The sequence below is a fragment of the Oncorhynchus nerka genome, linkage group LG1 (genome assembly GCF_034236695.1).
Source record: "Oncorhynchus nerka isolate Pitt River linkage group LG1, Oner_Uvic_2.0, whole genome shotgun sequence".
Classification (NCBI taxonomy): Eukaryota; Metazoa; Chordata; class Actinopteri; order Salmoniformes; family Salmonidae; genus Oncorhynchus; species Oncorhynchus nerka.
Window position 1 is genome coordinate 38,552,610 of NC_088396.1, and position 19,107 is coordinate 38,571,716.

At 41.7% G+C, this 19,107-nt stretch overlaps 1 protein-coding gene across 1 annotated transcript in view; it reads right to left on the bottom strand.

The window, feature by feature from the left end:
* Positions 1-19,107, bottom strand: part of LOC115129841 (CLIP-associating protein 1-like) — a 140,027-nt gene that overhangs the window by 21,993 nt on the left and 98,927 nt on the right. Inside the window, exons 21-32 of the mRNA XM_029660647.2 lie at positions 15,602-15,706; positions 14,771-14,833; positions 14,068-14,171; positions 13,591-13,617; positions 13,077-13,188; positions 12,793-12,925; positions 12,225-12,288; positions 12,047-12,049; positions 11,749-11,912; positions 5,118-5,196; positions 4,259-4,402; positions 300-404 (exon numbers count right to left, since the gene is read on the bottom strand). Coding sequence (XP_029516507.1) covers positions 300-404; positions 4,259-4,402; positions 5,118-5,196; positions 11,749-11,912; positions 12,047-12,049; positions 12,225-12,288; positions 12,793-12,925; positions 13,077-13,188; positions 13,591-13,617; positions 14,068-14,171; positions 14,771-14,833; positions 15,602-15,706 — 1,103 coding nt within the window. The remainder of the gene's footprint in view (positions 1-299; positions 405-4,258; positions 4,403-5,117; positions 5,197-11,748; positions 11,913-12,046; positions 12,050-12,224; positions 12,289-12,792; positions 12,926-13,076; positions 13,189-13,590; positions 13,618-14,067; positions 14,172-14,770; positions 14,834-15,601; positions 15,707-19,107) is intronic.

A 19,107-nucleotide genomic window follows, 5' to 3' on the forward strand; every position in this document is an offset into this window, starting at 1 on the left:
ATTCACATACTCCTGAGACCTAATGACATAAATTCTTTGTTGTGTTGTAGTAGTGTTCTGTTGGCGAACAACAGCAGTTTTACTTTCAAACCTGCCCATTTATCCAGAATCAAATTCGCAAGGCATAGCTACTGTAGGTTAAAGCGAGCAGTAGAAAGGGCTAGAGCGTGAAGGTGAGGTAAAAAAGGCAAGGCCACACTTGAGATCATTTCACACTCTTTGAGGCAGCTAGGCATCTGTGCAGCTCGGCAGGCGGTGCGTGCTTGGCGGTGGACAGAGATTGGTTGATGAGGCACTACCTGCTTACACCTCTCTTCCAGTTGCCCCTCCCCGGCCTGCTGGGACAGTAAGGCGGCAGTACTGGACCTGCCTGATAGCTCCTCCACCACCCAGTTATGAAGGGTCTGGGGCACAGTGGCAGGGAGGTAGAATTATGGGTATTGTAGTTTTGACAAAGGAAAGCAGATGTTTATAGTAGTACACTACTATAAACATAGACACGGTTATAGCTGTTAACAGGGTCCTCCTGTGGGATGCAAGTGGGGTATATAAAGTTTGTTTCTATTATAAAACAATTTCAAAGCAGGAAAATAATATTTATTTCCCATTCCTTTAAAGATTATTTTTAGGCTAGCTGTTTTTAATACCCTACAGTGTAAGGTACGTCCTGTGTTAAAAACTAGTTGAGGACTTAAATTGGAACTAGCAGTGGTGGAAAAACAAACAACCCAAGAGTGAACACATGTCCTGCCACAGAACAGAGAGATAGCAGAGTCTTATCACCAGGTCATTTCTGGTGGAACATGGCTTCATTGCCAACACAGTTAATAAGAACATAAACAAATACAAACATAAAATCTGTAGTAATTCAAATGACGTAAATCCCTGTGTATCGATTGCTACATAACTACATTTTAATATGGATAACATTTAAAAACTGTTGAATGCATTTCTTCTAAAGGAGGGTGTCTGAGTTTTGCTAAGAGTTAACAACAACTGATGACAGACTTAATCAAAGCGAACCAATCATAAAAAAAAAAAGTAAAGCTGAGGAAGTAATCTAGCTGCTGTACTATTAGCATTGCAGTATTATCGTTGTTTTCTGCCTAGAGAGCATGTTATTCAGATGGTATTTATTGAGCAGACCCTTGGGACTATGCCATAACTAGTAGGTCCTACTTTCCACTGAGGCATACAGTGCCTATAGAGTCTACAACCCCCTTGGATTTCTTCACATTTTATTGTGTTACAAAGTGGGATTAAAATGGATTTAACTGTAATTTTCTATCAACGATCTATACAAAACACTTCGTACTGTCAAAGTCAAAAGGTTATTTCATTTTTTTGATAAAAAAAATTAATTATAAGTATTCAACCCCCCCATAGTCAATAAATGTTAGAAACACCTTTGTCAGCGATTAAAGCTGTGAGTCTTCCTGGGTAAGTCTCATAAGAGCTTTGCACACCTGTATTGTGCAATATTTGCCCATTACTCTTTTCAGAATTCTTCAAGCTCTGTCAAGGTGTTGGGGAGCATGGCTAGACAGCCATTTTCAAGTCTTGCCATAGACTGCTAAGTAGATTTAAGTCAAAACTGTAACTTCGCAACTCAGGAACATTCCCGGTCTTCTTGGTAAGCAACTCCAGTGTAGATTTGGCTTTGTGTTTTTGGTTATTGTCCTGCTGAAAGGTGAATTCCTCTCCCAGTGTCTGGTGGAAAGCAGACTGAACCAGGTTTTCCTCTGGACTTTTGCCTGTGTTAAGCTCTATTCAGTTTCTTTTTATCCTAAAAAAAAACTCCCTAGTCCTTGCCGATGTCAAGCATACCCATAACATGATGGAGGCCGTTTCTCAGTGATGTGCTGGATTTGCCCCAAACATAAGGCTTTGCATTTAGGCCAAACAGTGTATTACTTTATTGTGACGCCACAATAATGACCTAAATGACCAAGAGAAATTAATAATTACAAATAAACACAAATGGAAATATTCCAAAACATGTTAATGTTGTTTCATACATTAACATGTTTTAGAATATTTTCATTCTGTTTATTTGTAATTATTCCTTTCCCTCTGTCATTTAGGTTATCATTGTGGCGTCACTATAATGTTGTTGATCTATCCTCAATTATATCCCATCCCAGCCATTGAACTCTGTAGCTGTTTAAAATGACCAATGGCCTCATGGTGACATCCCTAAGCATGTTTCCTTCCTGTCCTGCAGCTCAGTTCAGGAGGACGACTGCAATCGTCCAGTTCAGGAGGACGACTGTATTAAACCACCCATGTGTCTGGGTGGTTTAATACTGCATCCACAGCATAATTATTAACTTGACCATGCTTTACGAGATATTCAATGTCTAATTTGTTATTGTAACCCATCTACCAATCAATGCCCTTCTGTATGCTTACGAAAAGCTCCCTGGTCTGTAGTTGAATTTGTGCTTGTCAACCCCTATTATTTCACACAGAGTGAATCCATATACAGTGCCTTGCGAAAGTATTCGGCCCCCTTGAACTTTGCGACCTTTTGCCACATTTCAGGCTTCAAACATAAAGATATAAAACTGTATTTTTTTGTGAAGAATCAACAACAAGTGAGACACAATCATGAAGTGGAAGGACATTTATTGGATATTTCAAACTTTTTTAACAAATCAAAAACTGAAAAATTGGGCGTGCAAAATTATTCAGCCCCTTTACTTTCAGTGCAGCAAACTCTCTCCAGAAGTTCAGTGAGGATCTCTGAATGATCCAATGTTGACCTAAATGACTAATGATTATAAATACAATCCACCTGTGTGTAATCAAGTCTCCGTATAAATGCACCTGCACTGTGATAGTCTCAGAGGTCCGTTAAAAGCGCAGAGAGCATCATGAAGAACAAGGAACACACCAGGCAGGTCCGAGATACTGTTGTGAAGAAGATTAAAGCCGGATTTGGATACAAAAAGATTTCCCAAGCTTTAAACATCCCAAGGAGCACTGTGCAAGCGATAATATTGAAATGGAAGGAGTATCAGACCACTGCAAATCTACCAAGACCTGGCCGTCCCTCTAAACTTTCAGCTCATACAAGGAGAAGACTGATCAGAGATGCAGCCAAGAGGCCCATGATCACTCTGGATGAACTGCAGAGATCTACAGCTGAGGTGGGAGACTCTGTCCATAGGACAATAATCAGTCGTATATTGCACAAATCTGGCCTTTATGGAAGAGTGGCAAGAAGAAAGCCATTTCTTAAAGATATCCATAAAAAGTGTCATTTAAAGTTTGCCACAAGCCACCTGGGAGACACACCAAACATGTGGAAGAAGGTGCTCTGGTCAGATGAAACCAAAATTGAACTTTTTGGCAACAATGCAAAACGTTATGTTTGGCGTAAAAGCAACACAGCTCATCACCCTGAACACACCATCCCCACTGTCAAACATGGTGGTGGCAGCATCATGGTTTGGGCCTGCTTTTCTTCAGCAGGGACAGGGAAGATGGTTAAAATTGATGGGAAGATGGATGGAGCCAAATACGGGACCATTCTGGAAGAAAACCTGATGGAGTCTGCAAAAGACCTGAGACTGGGACGGAGATTTGTCTTCCAACAAGACAATGATCCAAAACATAAAGCAAAATCTACAATGGAATGGTTCAAAAATAAACATATCCAGGTGTTAGAATGGCCAAGTCAAAGTCCAGACCTGAATCCAATCGAGAATCTGTGGAAAGAACTGAAAACTGCTGTTCACAAATGCTCTCCATCCAACCTCACTGAGCTCGAGCTGTTTTGCAAGAATTTTTCAGTTTTTGATTTGTTAAAAAAGTTTGAAATATCCAATAAATGTCGTTCCACTTCATGATTGTGTCCCACTTGTTGTTGATTCTTCACAAAAAAATACAGTTTTATATCTTTATGTTTGAAGCCTGAAATGTGGCAAAAGGTCGCAAAGTTCAAGGGGGCCGAATACTTTCGCAAGGCACTGTAACTTATTATGTGACTTGTTAAGCCAAAGTTTACTTCTGAATAACTTAGCCTTGCCTCGACAAAGTAGGTGAATACCTATGCAACAACTATATTTTAGTTATTTAATTTGAATTAATTTATAAAATGTGTAGATTTTTTTTCTTCACTTTGACATTATGGAGTGTTTTGTGTAGATCAATTACAAAAAAATTACAATTAAACCTAGTTCAATCCCACTTTGTTACGCAACAACATGTGAAAACATTTCAAGTGGTTGTAGACTTTCTATAGGCACTGCACCTTCCTGACGTCGGAGCTCTTGGGCTCTGTGGTCCAGGTAATGATGCGAGATACAGCCAGTCGGGTTTCACTGGAGTTGACAAAGTCTGTCGGATCCATCTGTCTTGCCAGTGATTCTGTGTACTTCAGAATGGCCACCTTCACCTGCATGATACACACATGGTTTAGCTTCAAGATTCACACAGTATTTAGCTACATGATTCACACAGACTGTTAATCTACATGATTCACACAGAGTGTTAAACTACATGATTCATACAGTTTTAAGCTACACGTTTCACACAGAGTGTTAAGCTACACGATTCACACATACACGATTCACACAGAGTGTTAAGCTACACGATTCACACAAAGTGTTAAGCTACACGATTCACACAGAGTGTTAAGCTACATGATTCATACAGAGTGTTAAGATACATACTTCATACAGTGTTAAGCTACATGATTCACACAGAGTGTTAAGCTACATGATTCATACAGAGTGTTAAGCTACATGATTCATACAGTGTTAAGCTACATGATTCATACAGTGTTAAGCTACATGATTCACACAGAGTGTTAAGCTACATGAATCATACAGAGTGTTAAGCTACATGATTCACACAGAGTGTTAAGCTACATGATTCACACAGAGTGTTAAGCTACATGATTCATACAGTGTTATGCTACATGATTCACACAGAGTGTTAAGATACATGATTCACACAGGCATTTAGCAAGTTTACTTTTAAAATATTTGACAATATCACCATGGCACTGTGTCTACTGGTATTTGAAATCATAAACTCTTAGACCCTGAGCCAATGCCTAAAACAAACAGAAAATCATCTAGCTAGGTAACATTCTATGCAAACTGTACCTTGAGGTTGGGTGTCTGTGTCTGGTCAACAATGAACCTCATCAGGATGTTGAACTGGTGATCAAACGGAAAAGACTCCCTAAGGAGAACAAAACAGAAAACACTAAAAGTTACTACCTGCCCTCCCGACGTCACAGGAAGGCCAGAAAGATCATCAAGGACAACAACCACCCGAGCCACTGCCTGTTCACCCCGCTATCATCCAGAAGGCGAGTGCGAGTGTACAGGTGCATCAAAGCGGGGACCGAGAGACTGAAAAACAGCTTCTATCTCAAGGCCATCAGACTGTTAAACAGCCATCACTAACATTGAGTGGCTGCTGTCAACATACTGACTCAACTCTAGCCACTTTAATAATGGAAAAATTGATGTATCAATTTATCACTAGCCACTTTATATAATGTTTACACACCCTACATTACTCATCTCATATGTATATACTGTACTCTATACCATCTACTGCATCTTGATGTAATTAAATGGATCACTAGCCACTTTAAACAATGCCACTTAATATAATGTTCTCATACCCTACATTACTCATCTCATATGTATATACTGTACGCTATACCATCTACTGCATCTGCCATCTTGATGTAATGTATCACTAGCCACTTTAACTTCCCTAGGGTAGGGAGCAGCATTTGCAATTTTGGATGAAAAGCATGCCCAAATTAAACTGCCTTCTACTCAGGCCCAGAAGATAGGATATGCATATCATTAGTAGATTTGGATAGAAAACACTCTAAACACTCTAAAGGATTTTTTGTTGTTGTTGTAGTTTTCTATTCAATGCCATTACAGTATCCATTGATTAGGCCCTAAATTGCAGTTCCCATGCCTTCCACTAGATGTCAACAGTCTTTAGAAATTGTTTCAGGCTTGTATTCTGAAAAATTAGGGAGTAAGAGCTGTCTGAATGAGTGGACCCTGCCGTGTCACAGAGCTTTTTCATGCACGCGACCAGAGAGAGTGCATTTCTTGTTTACCTTTTATATTGACAACGTTATTGTCCGGTTGAAATATTATCGATTATTTCGGCTAAAAACAACCTGATGATTGAATATAAACATCGTTTGGCATGTTTCTATGAACTTTACGGATACAATTTGGATTTTTGTCTGCCTGTTGTGACTGCGTTTGTGCCTGTGGATTACTGAAGAAAACACGCGAACAAAACGTAGGTTTTCAGATATAAAGAGAGACTTTATCGAACAAAAGGAACATTTATTGAAAAAATGAATGTCTTCTGAGTGCAAACATATGAAGATCATCAAAGGTAAGTGATTCATTTTATCTCTATTTCTGACTTGTGTAACTCTTCTACTTGGCTGGTTACTGTTTGTAATGATTTGTCTGCTGAGCCATGTTCTCAAATAATTGTAAGGTATGCTTCCGCCGTAAAGCATTTTTAAAATCTGACACCGTGGTTGGATTCACAAGAAGTTAGTTGTATCTTTTCTGAATTTGTATAATGAGTATTTCTGTATCTGAATTTGGCGCTCTGCAATCTCACTGGATGTTGGCCAGGTGGGACGCTAGCGTCCCACATACCCTAGAGAGGTTAAACAATGCTGCTTTATATGTTTTCATACCCTATATTACTCATCTCATATGTATATACTGTACTCTATATCATCTACTGCCATCTATACCATCTCTATACCATCTATACCATCTTGCCTATGCCGTTCGGCCATCACTCATTTATATATTTTTATGTACATATTCATATTAATTCCTCTACACTTGTGTGTATAAGGTAGTTGTTGTGAAATTGTTAGGTTATATTACTTGTTAGATATTACTGCATGGTCGGAACTAGAAGCACAAGCATTTCGCTACACTTGCATTAACATCTGCTAACTATGTGTATGTGACAAATAAATTTGATTTGATGAAATCAAACTCTACTGAGGTGGCCTGGTTACACATCCACCATAGTTGGGTAATTCTTACCAAACTGTCCATTTACAAAATGTCCTCTTGAATCAAAAAAATTAGGATCTGTACTTCTCTATTTCATAATTATGTTTTTTGATCAGATATTATCGATTTTACCAAAATCAAATCAAATCAAATGTATTTATATAGCCCTTCGTACATCAGCTGATATCTCAAAGTGCTGTACAGAAACCCAGCCTAAAACCCCAAACAGCAAGCAATGCAGGTGTAGAAGCACGGTGGCTAGGAAAAACTCTCTAGAAAGGCCAAAACCTAGGAAGAAACCTAGAGAGGAACCAGGCTATGTGGGGTGGCCAGTCCTCTTCTGGCTGTGCCGGGTTTTCACAAAATGATCACTACGTAACAATTTTCGAAGTCCAAAAAAGTAAACAATATCAATATTTCAATTTTTTTTTTTTACATTGCTCACCTAATGAAAAGGTGTGAGTCAAACATAACACTGAACAAAAAAAATATTTCAAATTAAATTATACAAAAAATGTAACAATACAATTGGACTTTTTCCCAATTAAAACTCTTTATCCATTTCCATAATGAGAAGGCCAAGTGGGTTAAAGGGGGTGTTTGAGAATAAGAACCACATTTTTAAGGCATATACTGTAAGCTAATTAATTTACTTAATTTTGCTCATCTAAGTACTATTGCTCTAGGTGATGCATCATGGGTGAATACAACTTTTAGTTTTTACAAGAACTTGAATAAGTGATAGTGTCTGGACATGTCTCATTACCTATGTTTATACGTAATACATACAGTTGAAGTCAGAAATTTACATACACCTTAGCCAAATACATTTAAACTCAGTATTTCACAATTCCTGTCATTTAATCCTAGGTAAAATTCCCTGGCTTAGGTCAGTTAGGGTCACCACTTTATTTTAACAATGTGAAATGTCAGAATAATAGTAGAGATAATTATTTCTTTCAGCTTTTATTTCTTTCATCACATTCCCAGCGGGTCAGAAGTTTACATACACTCATTTAGTATTCGGTAGCATTGACTTTAAATTGTTTCACTTGGGTCAAACGTTTCGGGTAGCCTTCCACAGGCTTCCCACAATAAGTTGGGTGAATTTTGGCCCATTCCTCCTGACAGTGCTGGTATAACTGAGTCATGTTTGTAGGGATCCTTGCTCGCACACGCTTTTTCAGTTCTACCTACAAATCTTCTATGGGATTGAGGTCAGGGCTTTGTGATGGCCACTCCAATACCTTGACTTTGTTGTCCTTAAGCCATTTTGCCACAACTTTGGAAGTATGCTTGGGGTCATTGTCCATTTGGAAGACCCATTTGCGACCAAACTTTAACTTCCTGACTGATGTCTTGAGTAGAGGTCGACTGATTAATCGGAATGGCCGATTGTGGCCAATTACATTGCACTCCACGAGGAGACTCTGTGGCAGGCTGACCACCTGTTACCTTGGCTCCTTGCTAGCTAAGTTGCTAGCTAGCATTAAACTTATCTTATAAAAACAAATCAATCTTAACTTAATCACTAGTTAACTACACATGGTTGATGATATTACTAGTTTATCTAGCGTCTCCTGCGTTGCATATAATCAATGCGGTGCCTGTTAATTTATCATCGAATGACAGCCTACTTCGCCAAATGGGTGATGATTTAACAAGTGCATTCACGATAAAAGCACTGTCGTTGCACCAATGTGTACCTAACCATAAACTTCAATACCTTTCATAAAATCAATACACAAGTAAACGTTTTTAAAACTGCATATTTAGTTCATATTGCCTGCTAACATGAATTTCTTTTAACTAGGGAAATTGTGTCACTTCTCTTGCATTCTGTGAAAGCAGTGTCTAGGGTATATGCAGCCGTTTGGGTCGCCTGGCTCGTTGCGAACTGTGTGAAGTCCATTTCTTCCTAACAAAGACCGTAATTAATTTGCCAGAATTTTACATAATTATGACATAACATTGCACAACCTTCAATGTAACACAACATTGAGACTTATGGATGCCGCCCGTTCGATGAAAAACGGAAGGGTTCCGTATTTCACCGAAAGAATAAATGTTTTTATAGTTTCCGGATTTGACCATGTTAATAACCTAAGGCTTGTATTTCTGTGTGTTATTATATTATAATTAAGCCTATGATTTGATATTTAATAGAGCAGTCTGACTGAGCGATGGTAGGCAGCAGCAGGTTCGTAAGCATTCATTCAAACAGCACTTTCCTGCGTTTGCCAGCAGCTCTTCGATGTGCCTCAAGCATTGAGTTGTTTATGACTTCAAGCCTATCAACTCCCGAGATTAGGCTGGCAATACTAAAGTGCCAATAAGAACATAACATATTCAAAGGTTAATGAAATACAAATGGTATAGAGAGAAATAGTCCTATAATTCCTATAAAAACTACAACCTAAAACTTCTTACCTGGGAATATTGAAGACTCACTTTAAAAGGAATCACCAGCATGTTCTCATGTTCTGAGCAAGGAACTGAAAATGTTAGCTTTTTTACATGGCACATATTGCACTTTTACTTTCTTCTCCAACACTGTGTTTTTGCATTATTTAAACCAAATTGAACATATTTCATTACTTATTTGAGACTAAATTGATTTTCTTGATGTGTTATATGAGGTTCAAATAAAAGTGTAGGGCCTCCCGGGTGGTGCAGTGGTTAAGGGCGCTGTACTGCAGCGCCAGCTGTGCCATCAGAGACTCTGGGTTCGCGCCCAGGCTCTGTCGTAACCGGCCGCGACCGGGAGGTCCGTGGAGCGACGCACAATTGGCCTAGCTTCGTCCGGGTTAGGGAGGGCTTGGCCGGTAGGGATGTCCTTGTCTCATCGCGCACCAGGGACTCCTGTGGCGGGCCGGGCACAGTGCACGCTAACCAAGGTTGCCAGGTGCACAGTGTTTCCTCCGACACATTGGTGCGGCTGGCTTCCGGGTTGGATACGCACTGTGTTAAGAAGCAGTGCGGCTTGGTTGGGTTGTGTATCGGAGGATGCATGACTTTCAACATTAGTTTCTCCTGAGCCCGTACGGGAGTTGTAGCGATGAGACAAGATAGTAGCTTCAAAAACGATTGGATACCACGAAATTGGGGAGAAAAAGGGGTGAAATTCCAAAACAATAAAAATAAATTTTAAAAAGTGTTAATTCAGTATTGTTGTAATTGTCTTCATTACAAATATATAAAAATCAGCTGATTAATTGGTATCGGCTTTTTTTGGTCCTCCAATAATTGGTATCGGCGTTGAAAAATCATAATCGGTCGACCTCCTCATGACGCCATCTATTTTGTGAAGTGCACCAGTCCCTCCTGCAGCAAAGGACCCCCACAACATGATGCTGCCACCCCCGTGCTTCACGGTTTGGATGGTGTTCTTCAGCATGCAAGCCTCCCCTTTTTCCTGCAAACATAACGATGGTCATTATGGCCAAACAGTTCTATTTTTGTTTCGTCAGATCAGAGGACATTTCTCCAAAAAGTACGATCTTTGTCCCCATGTGCAGTTGCAAACCGTAGTCTTCCTTGCTGAGCTGCCTTTCAGGTTATGTCAATATAGGACTCATTTACTATGGATATAGATACTTTTGCACCGTTTCCTCCAGCATCTTCACAAGGTCCTTTGCTGTTGTTCTGGGATTGATTTGCACTTTTCTCACCAAAGTACGTTCATCTCTAGGAGAAAGAATGCGTCTCCTTCCTGAGCGGTATGACGGCTGCGTGGTCCCATGGTGTTTATACTTGCGTACTATTGTTTGTACAGATGATCATGGTACCTTCAGGCATTTGGAAGTTGCACCCAAGGATGAACCAGACTTGTGGAGGTCTACAAATTTTTTCTGCGGTCTTGGCTGAATTATTTTGATTTTCCCATGATGACAAGCAAAGAGGCACTGAGTTTGAAGGTAGGCCATGAAATACATCCACAGGTACACCTCCAATTGATTCAAATGATGTCAATTAGCCTAGCAGAAGCTTCTAAAGCCATGACATAATTTTCTGGAATTTTCCAAGCTGTTTAAAGGCACAGTCAACTTAGTGTATGTAAACTTCTGACCCACTGGAATTGTGATACAGTGAATTATAAGTGAAATAATATGTCTGTAAACAATTGTTGGAAAAATTACTTGTGTCATGCACAAAGTAGATGTCCTAACCGACTTGCCAAAACTACAGTTTGTTAACAAGAAATGTGCGGAGTGGTGGTTGAAAAACGAGTTTTAATGACTCCAACCTGTGTATGTAAACTTCCCACTTCAACTGTATTATAGTTGAATGTAAATATAAACATTTTATGATTTATGGACAAACTACAGCAAAACACAGTATTTTGTGTTTTATTCAAACAAGTTTGGTTTTCTAAATGATGTTTTTCATAAAATGACCTGAGAATCTGAATTTGGTGTGAAAATGTACAAAATTCAGGCGAAAATGTAAAATGTATTTAAAATGAGACACTTTCCCAAAAACTAGACATCTTAGTCCTCAGAATGATAGTTGACCATGGTTTTGTAACTCATTTTGCTATAGACATTTTAAAACTGGTTTCATGAGAAACCCTCAAATGCTTGAACAATGTTTAAAAGGTGTGTAAAAAGACAATATCCAAGCAAAGCACAGTTTGGTTTGGGTCGGCATTGCGTGAAAATGTTTAGAGATGTTATCGGAGGGGGGATGTAGAGGTCCATACCTGGTGATGTCCAGAGCCTTCTGGACCTTGGCCTGGACAGACCCCAGCAGGTCAGCTCCCATCTTCTTCAGTAGCTGGGTGAGCAGGACAAACAGCCAGTCCTGCAGGTCTTCTCTATGCACCAAGATAAAGTCCAACAGAGTCTCCAGAAACATACTAAACACCTGAGGGACACACACACACACACACACACACACACACACACACACACACACACACAGCACCTTTATAAAAGTAACAACACAGACAATAGGTGTCTGTACAGTAGAAAATTGAAAGAATAAAAACACACACTTACTCTCTGTTGTTAAAATCCACACCAAAGCAGACCATGCAACAAAACACTCAATTAGTTTTCAGACAAATCACTGCAAAGCAATGGGTTTTTGAATGTCAAAAGTAAAAGTTATGAGTGAGTGTGTCAATGTATTGATATGAAACGTTCAAACAACACAGGTGAACATCCTGTCACCTACCTTGCTGTGTGGATCTGCAAACATCCTGCTGAAGATCTCACATAGTCTCTTCAGCTCCACTCGGCTGCAACACACAAATTAGTAAACACAGGCAGACATCACTAATAGATGTCAGAGAGGCTTGATTTAAAGCAGCTCCTTCTGGAGACAATGCTGCTGCCCTCACAGGGAGACTCCTCTCCTCTCAACTCATCTTTCACTTTACCACCTGACGGCGGCATTATAGCTGCAGGGTCCTCGTGACCAGTCATTTCTCCCTCAATTAAGGAAAGCTATGAAAATAAACACCCTGCTGGACTCTCCTTGACAGGATATCCTCTTTAAAAGTTGAACAATTTCAAAAAGGAAATTATCATTTATATATGAAAAATAATCAAGACTACTTCAAACCCTATCCACAGCTGGCAGAACATTCTTAACAACAATTCTACTACCTCCAATGCCATCCAAAAAGACAGCAATGCATAGAAAATACTTAGTGAACCCTACATGACAGAGGTAGGAGCAGATCAGCATAGTTACAGTGACATGACTTCCAAAAAGTCCACCCCCCTGGCCCCGCACCCACCTGAGTATTCTTTGGTTCTTGAGTAGGTTCTGCAGACCCAGCAGCCCCTCCTTCCTCTCTGACCAGTTGGAGCTGGCACAGTGGTTTAGCACCTCCGCCACATCCTCCGTTTGACGCAGGTAGTGAGGGATACCTAGATAATAATATATATATACCATTCAGAAGATGCTTTTATCCAAGTGCATACATTTTAGTCTATGTGATCTAGCAGGATTCGAACCCACTACCCTTATGTTGCTAGTTCCATGTTCTTACCAACTCAGTAACAACACAGGACCACATACCTCCGTTCCTGGACCCGTATGAGCGCTCTGAGCATGCACTGGATGCGTCGCTGTTAGCATCGTCGTCAGAATAGATACCCGGAGACTCATACCGCCGCCTCATTGGCTTCCTCTGTTCGGAGAGAATGGGAAGGGATAGGTAATGGTGAGGTCATTGTTCACCGGACCAGGAGAGAAGTGGGACAGGCAAGCTAGACCTCTGGTCACTTTGTCACTCAAACTCAACCAGGAAGTAGGATTTAATGGGCTACGATACGATGCCATTCACAATGAATGAGGTAGCCATGCAATTTGTTCCAACTGTTGATTTTTCATGATTGTTATGAACATGCAGAGAGATGATTAAATAATGTTATAAGAATGCCTATTGTTAATAATATTTTATTGAATAATAAACTAAAATCTGCCAGCAATTGCTTTTGGCCAAATAGCAACATTTAGTGATGGTACTTTGCATTTTTGTTGATTAGTGAATAGAATGAATAAACAAACGGTACACGAATTGGACAACTACCTTATTATTTCTGGAGTCTCCTAACAGCTGAAGTTACAGGCAACCAAGCGGGAAAGAGAAAGAGGGATATTTTAGAGGGAAAATATCATGACTGCAGTCCTGCTTGGGAATAAGATAAGACATGTTTTTATCTACATGGTAACAATGTTGACTTTCTTGCAGTCAAAAGTCTTTCTTATTGAAATATATACTGACATTCTGATTTCCATACACAAACACAGGCTTCATTTCATCTTACATTTTACTACTCAATGCAGTTTTCTTTTCTGACAAAAAAAACTAAAAACTGGGATTCATTCATTTTTAGGAGGGCCCACAGTAAACATCTAAACACAGACTTAAAATGCATATGGTTTCCACATCAAGTCCTCAGCAATTAACTGGCATGCCTTAATGAGGGACTGACTAAGTGTAACTCTACCTTAAGACAAACTGTCTTCAGAACTGGCAGCTGGTAAAAGTTGATTGGTGACTTACCAGTGCATCAGCCACAGCAGCCTCCACCTCAGTGCCAGTGTTGAGGACTCTCATGGCATTTACTGAGGCAGAGATACGGTCCTGGTGAATCAAACCAAACCGATCTGGGGGGAGAGGAGAGGGGGGTGAGTGGAGTAACACAAGAGAAAGTCAATGGGATCTTGCTCTAGGGAGACAAAAGGCAATATGATGGGGTTTACAGACCATACACCAAAAAGATTGAAAACTAAAACACCAGAAAGCTTGAGTGATATGTAAAAAATGAATAGTGAAAAAGATGACACCAACAGAAATCACCAGAGAATGATTAGTGCTCATTTGAAATGAAGAGAAAAGAAACTGAGACTTGCAAACGGGGAAATAAACAACTCTTATATGAGATACTCAATACACTGAAGTACAAATACATCATACAATGTCCAAAAAGTCACTAACAAGGAGAAAATCATACAGATGGGGACAGGCCTTTTGATTACACAGTAACACAAGCTTTTTAAAAGAAAATCACAAAACATCATATTGAAGCAGATGATAACGACACATAATATGACAAAGCAGCACGCTTACAGATCTCCTCCTCAAAAGTTTGAACAAAATATTGCCTCCTGTGGCAGGGTGGGCACAGCCCTCACAGCAACATGTATGGACTCATGCTGGCATAATCGCTAAATGTGGAAATGAGAGGGTGGGGCATGCAGGTCACCTGACTGGCCGTGGGGGTCAGCCGTGGATAGGGCACTGGTAGAGCGGGAAGTACGTCGGGAGGCTGCAAGGGACAGGAGGGGTGGATGACACCCGGGGCGTTAGTGACACAAACGCAACAGGTACCGTCCTCTGTAGTTGACTCAGGCTCAGCGCCTGGCTGCATTAATCCACTATGATTATGAGCAACCAACCACATCTACAACAGTCATAGGATAGGAGGGGCGGGTATCCCATATGTATCCCACTTTGTCCCTCTTGTTGTTGTCCCCCATGACAAAGCAGTGACAAAGTTGTGTCATTTCCTGAGATGTGGCAGGAGCACAGGAGAGAGCTGAGAAGCAGGTCAGCTATGGACATTGAATACGATGACACATACAGTACACTGTTTACTGTAGTCACTACCTATTCTGCCTCTTGATTTACATTTATTATGAGATGTGCCAAATCATTTTTCATTGGACCAAAAACAGAATCCTAGAACATCCAGAGATTTTCGTGATCTTTCCATGTTGCTGGTCATTATATTACACATACAAAGGCACACAAATACTTATATAGCATAAGACTTGGAGAATTCCCAACAAGACAGACACAAACATGACAGCGCAGTGATTATATTCCAGAAACTTTGAGAGGGTTAGTGCAGGCAGAGTAGATCAGAGCAGGCAAGAGAAGTTCTAGAGGGGGATCTTCTATCTAGACATCCTGGGGTGTACAGGGAGGCTGGGACAGAGAGTAGGGGTTTAGAGGCGGGGGCTGAGGAGTGGGTACTAGTGGGCCTTGCTGCTTACGGGAGGCCTCCTGGTGTCCGGTTGGTCGTGGTACTCACCAAGAGGCTTGAAACCCCGAGCAGGGCTGGTGTCTCGGCTGCTTTCCCTAGAGGTTTCCCTGCTGCAGCCCTGACTCATGCTGGGCCGGGGGATACGGCTCCTCGCTAGCATGTGGTAGGAGGAGAGAGGAGTACCAGGAACAAGAGCTTTACCACACAGCCTGGCTGTCAGTAGGGCAGTAGAACACAGGTTTGGGGTTAGTGAGGTGATGCCAGGGGTTGGGCTGGGGTTGGGGACTGGAATAAGAGAGGGGGTGAGGGGGAGGAGGACTCTGGGGCGTGGTGGTGGGTTGGCGTCTGCTGGACATCAGGTTCAATTTTAGAACTTAAGTTAGCGCAAGTCCATTTTTAAATGTTTTTGTTATTTTGTGACAAGGATTAGGTTGTCAATGAAAAGACGATTGGTATGACTGTAGCTTACAACAGATAAACAGAGTTAATACACAATATGAAAACAAAGAAAACAATTAAGAATTAAAAGAGGGTATAAAAATAAAGATATGGTAAAAACACCAAAGAAAGACAAACCATTATAGTCAATTATAACAAAAAATATGAACTGAAAATGACTCAGAAGAAGACAAAAATACAAACTTAAAAACATTGCAACGTCTAATTGTCAATTTACTGATGTAAAAAAGGCGGCCTTGCCAATTCAGGAATGACAGTCAGTGACAGACAGAGAGACAGACAGAGCGACAGACAGAGCGACAGACAGACAGACAGACAGACAGACAGACAGACAGACAGACAGACAGACAGACAGACGGAGCGACAGACAGAGCGACAGACAGGCAGACAGACAGAGCGACAGACAGAGCGTCAGGCAGACAGACAGACAGACAGACAAGAAGCTAAGATGGGGGGAGCTTTTTGGTCGATGAAATACACAGACCAATCAATCAAAGCAATAGGACAGGGCCAGTGTTTCACGCCCTGACCATAGAGAGGCTTTTTATCTCTATTTGGTTAGGTCGGAGTGTGACTAGGGTGGGTAATCTAGGTTGTGTATTTCTATGTTGACCTGGTATGGTTCCCAATCAGAGGCAGCAGTTTATCGTTGTCTCTGATTGGGGATCACATTAAGGCAGACATTTTCCCACTGTGTTTCTGTGGGATATATATATTTTTTTGCCAGTGAGCACTCCAGAACGTCACGTTTTGTTTATTCTTTATTGTTTTGTTGTGCGGTTCACTTAATAAACAATGTCGAACCGATTTCCTGCTGCGCTTTGGTCCGAGTGTTCTTACGACGATCGTGACAGAAGATCCCAACACACCAGGACTAAGCAGCGTGCCCAGGAGGAGAAGGTATCCTGGACTTGGGAGGAGATCTTGGATGGGAAGGGATCCTGGACTGGGGTGGAAATCCTGGCAGGACAGGATAGCCTTCCTTGGGGGCAGATGCAAGGAGAGAAGGGAGGACAGCGACAACGCTGGGGTTCGTGGCCACAAAGAAAGCCCAAAGACAGCCCAAAATTGTTTTTTGGGGGGGGCACACGGGGTGGGTGGCAGAGCCAGGGAGTGAACCAGAGCCCGTCTGGGAGAGGATGGAGAAATTGGAGGGAGGGAGTCAGCTCCCCGTATGAGGAGCATGCGATCAGTCTGGTGAAATCTGTGCCAGCTCCACGCACCGGGTCTCCAGTCCGCCTCCACAGCCCAGTACGTCCTGTGCCAGCTCCCTGCACTCGCCGTGCGGAGTGTGTCATAGTTCCGGTACAATTTGTGCCGGCTCTATGCACCAGGTCTCCAGTGCGCCTCCACAGCCCAGTACGTCCTGTGCTAGCTCCCCGCACTCGCCGTGCGGTGGTTGTCATCTGTTCGGTACCAGTTGTGCCGGCTCCACACACCAGGTCTCCCCAGTCCGGTACGTCCTGTGCCTGCTCCTCGCACTTGCCCTGAAGTGCGTCTCCCCAGTTCGGTGCCAGCTCCACGCACCAGGCCTTCGGTGCGCCTCCCCAGTCCGGTGCGTCCTGTGCCGGCTCCACGCATCAGGCCTTCAGTGCGTCTCCCCAGTCCAGCTCCAAGGCAGGAGCCTTCCTCTGCACCGATGTCCAGTCTAGACCCGGTGTCCAGTCCAGCTCCAAGGCACGAGCCTTCCTCTGCGCCGGTGTCCAGTCCAGGCACAGTGTTCAGCCCGGGTCCAGGGCCGGATCCGCGAGCGGAGTGGGTACTTCGCCCCGCACCGGAGCCGCCACCGACGCTAGATGCCCACCCGGACCCTCCCCTATAGAGTCAGGTTTTGCAGCCGGAATCCGTACCTTTGGCAGGGGTACTGTCACGCCCTGACCATAGAGAGCCTTTTTATTCTCTATTTTGGTTAGGTCGGGGTGTGACTAGGGTGGGTAATCTAGGTTGTGTATTTCTATGTTGGCCTGGTATGGTTCCCAATCAGAGGCAGCCGTTTATCGTTGTCTCTGATTGGGGATCATATTTAGGCAGCCATTTCTCCACTGTGTTTTTGTTTCGTTTATTGTTTTGTTGTGCGGTTCACTTATAATAAAAAATGTCACACCGATTTCACGCTGCGCTTTGGTCCGAGACGATCGTGACACAGTGACTCAGTCTGACTGGAAGGAAGGACATAAGCTGGGCTGCTGATGACAGAGCTTGACCTACAGAGGCTCATCCTGAAAGAGGGGCCACCCCAATGATGTGACATGCTTGGATGAGAGACCCCTCCCAAAACATTGAGTTCTTCTTAACTGCTAACCCTGAGAGACAGCTACAGTCCGTAGAAGATGAAAGACAGGCGCTTACCATTCACCCCTCTTTCCAAGGGACCTTGCCTTTTCACATTCAGTATTTTGTTATTCAGTGTTTTACCATTCAGTATTTTGTTATTCAGTATTTTACCATTCAGTATTTTGTTATTCAGTATTTTACCATTCGGTATTTTGTTATTCAGTATTTTACCATTCGGTATTTTGTTATTCAGTATTTTGTTATTCAGTATTTTACCATTCAGTATTTTGTTATTCAGTATTTTACCATTCAGTATTTTGTTATTCAGTATTTTACCATTCAGTATTTTGTTATTCAGTATTTTACCATTCAGTATTTTACCATACAGCATTTTGATATTCAGTATTTTACTATTCAGTATTTTGTTATTCAGTATTTTGCCATTCAGTATTTACATTTGAAGCTCTTATCCAGAGTGCCTCGCTCAAGGGCACGTCGACAGATTTTTCACCTAGTCGACTCGGAGATTCAAACCAGTGACCTTTCGGTTACTGCCCAACGCTCTTAACCGTAAGGCTACCTGCTGCCCCCTTTTGAGTTCAAAGGGTCCATTGGTGCGTCATAACCTTACTATGTGGGTATCCTTGCATTCAAGGCTTATCTTTTGTGTTTATTGTGTTTCCTTGTTTTGTGTTTATGACTGGGAAAACCAAGATAGTGTATCTGAGCTTCAAAGGACACACTTGGTGTACTGTATATAAGGTTATCACTAGATTGATAGGAGTGCACAATGATGACTTTGGGCATATCACCGGCATGTT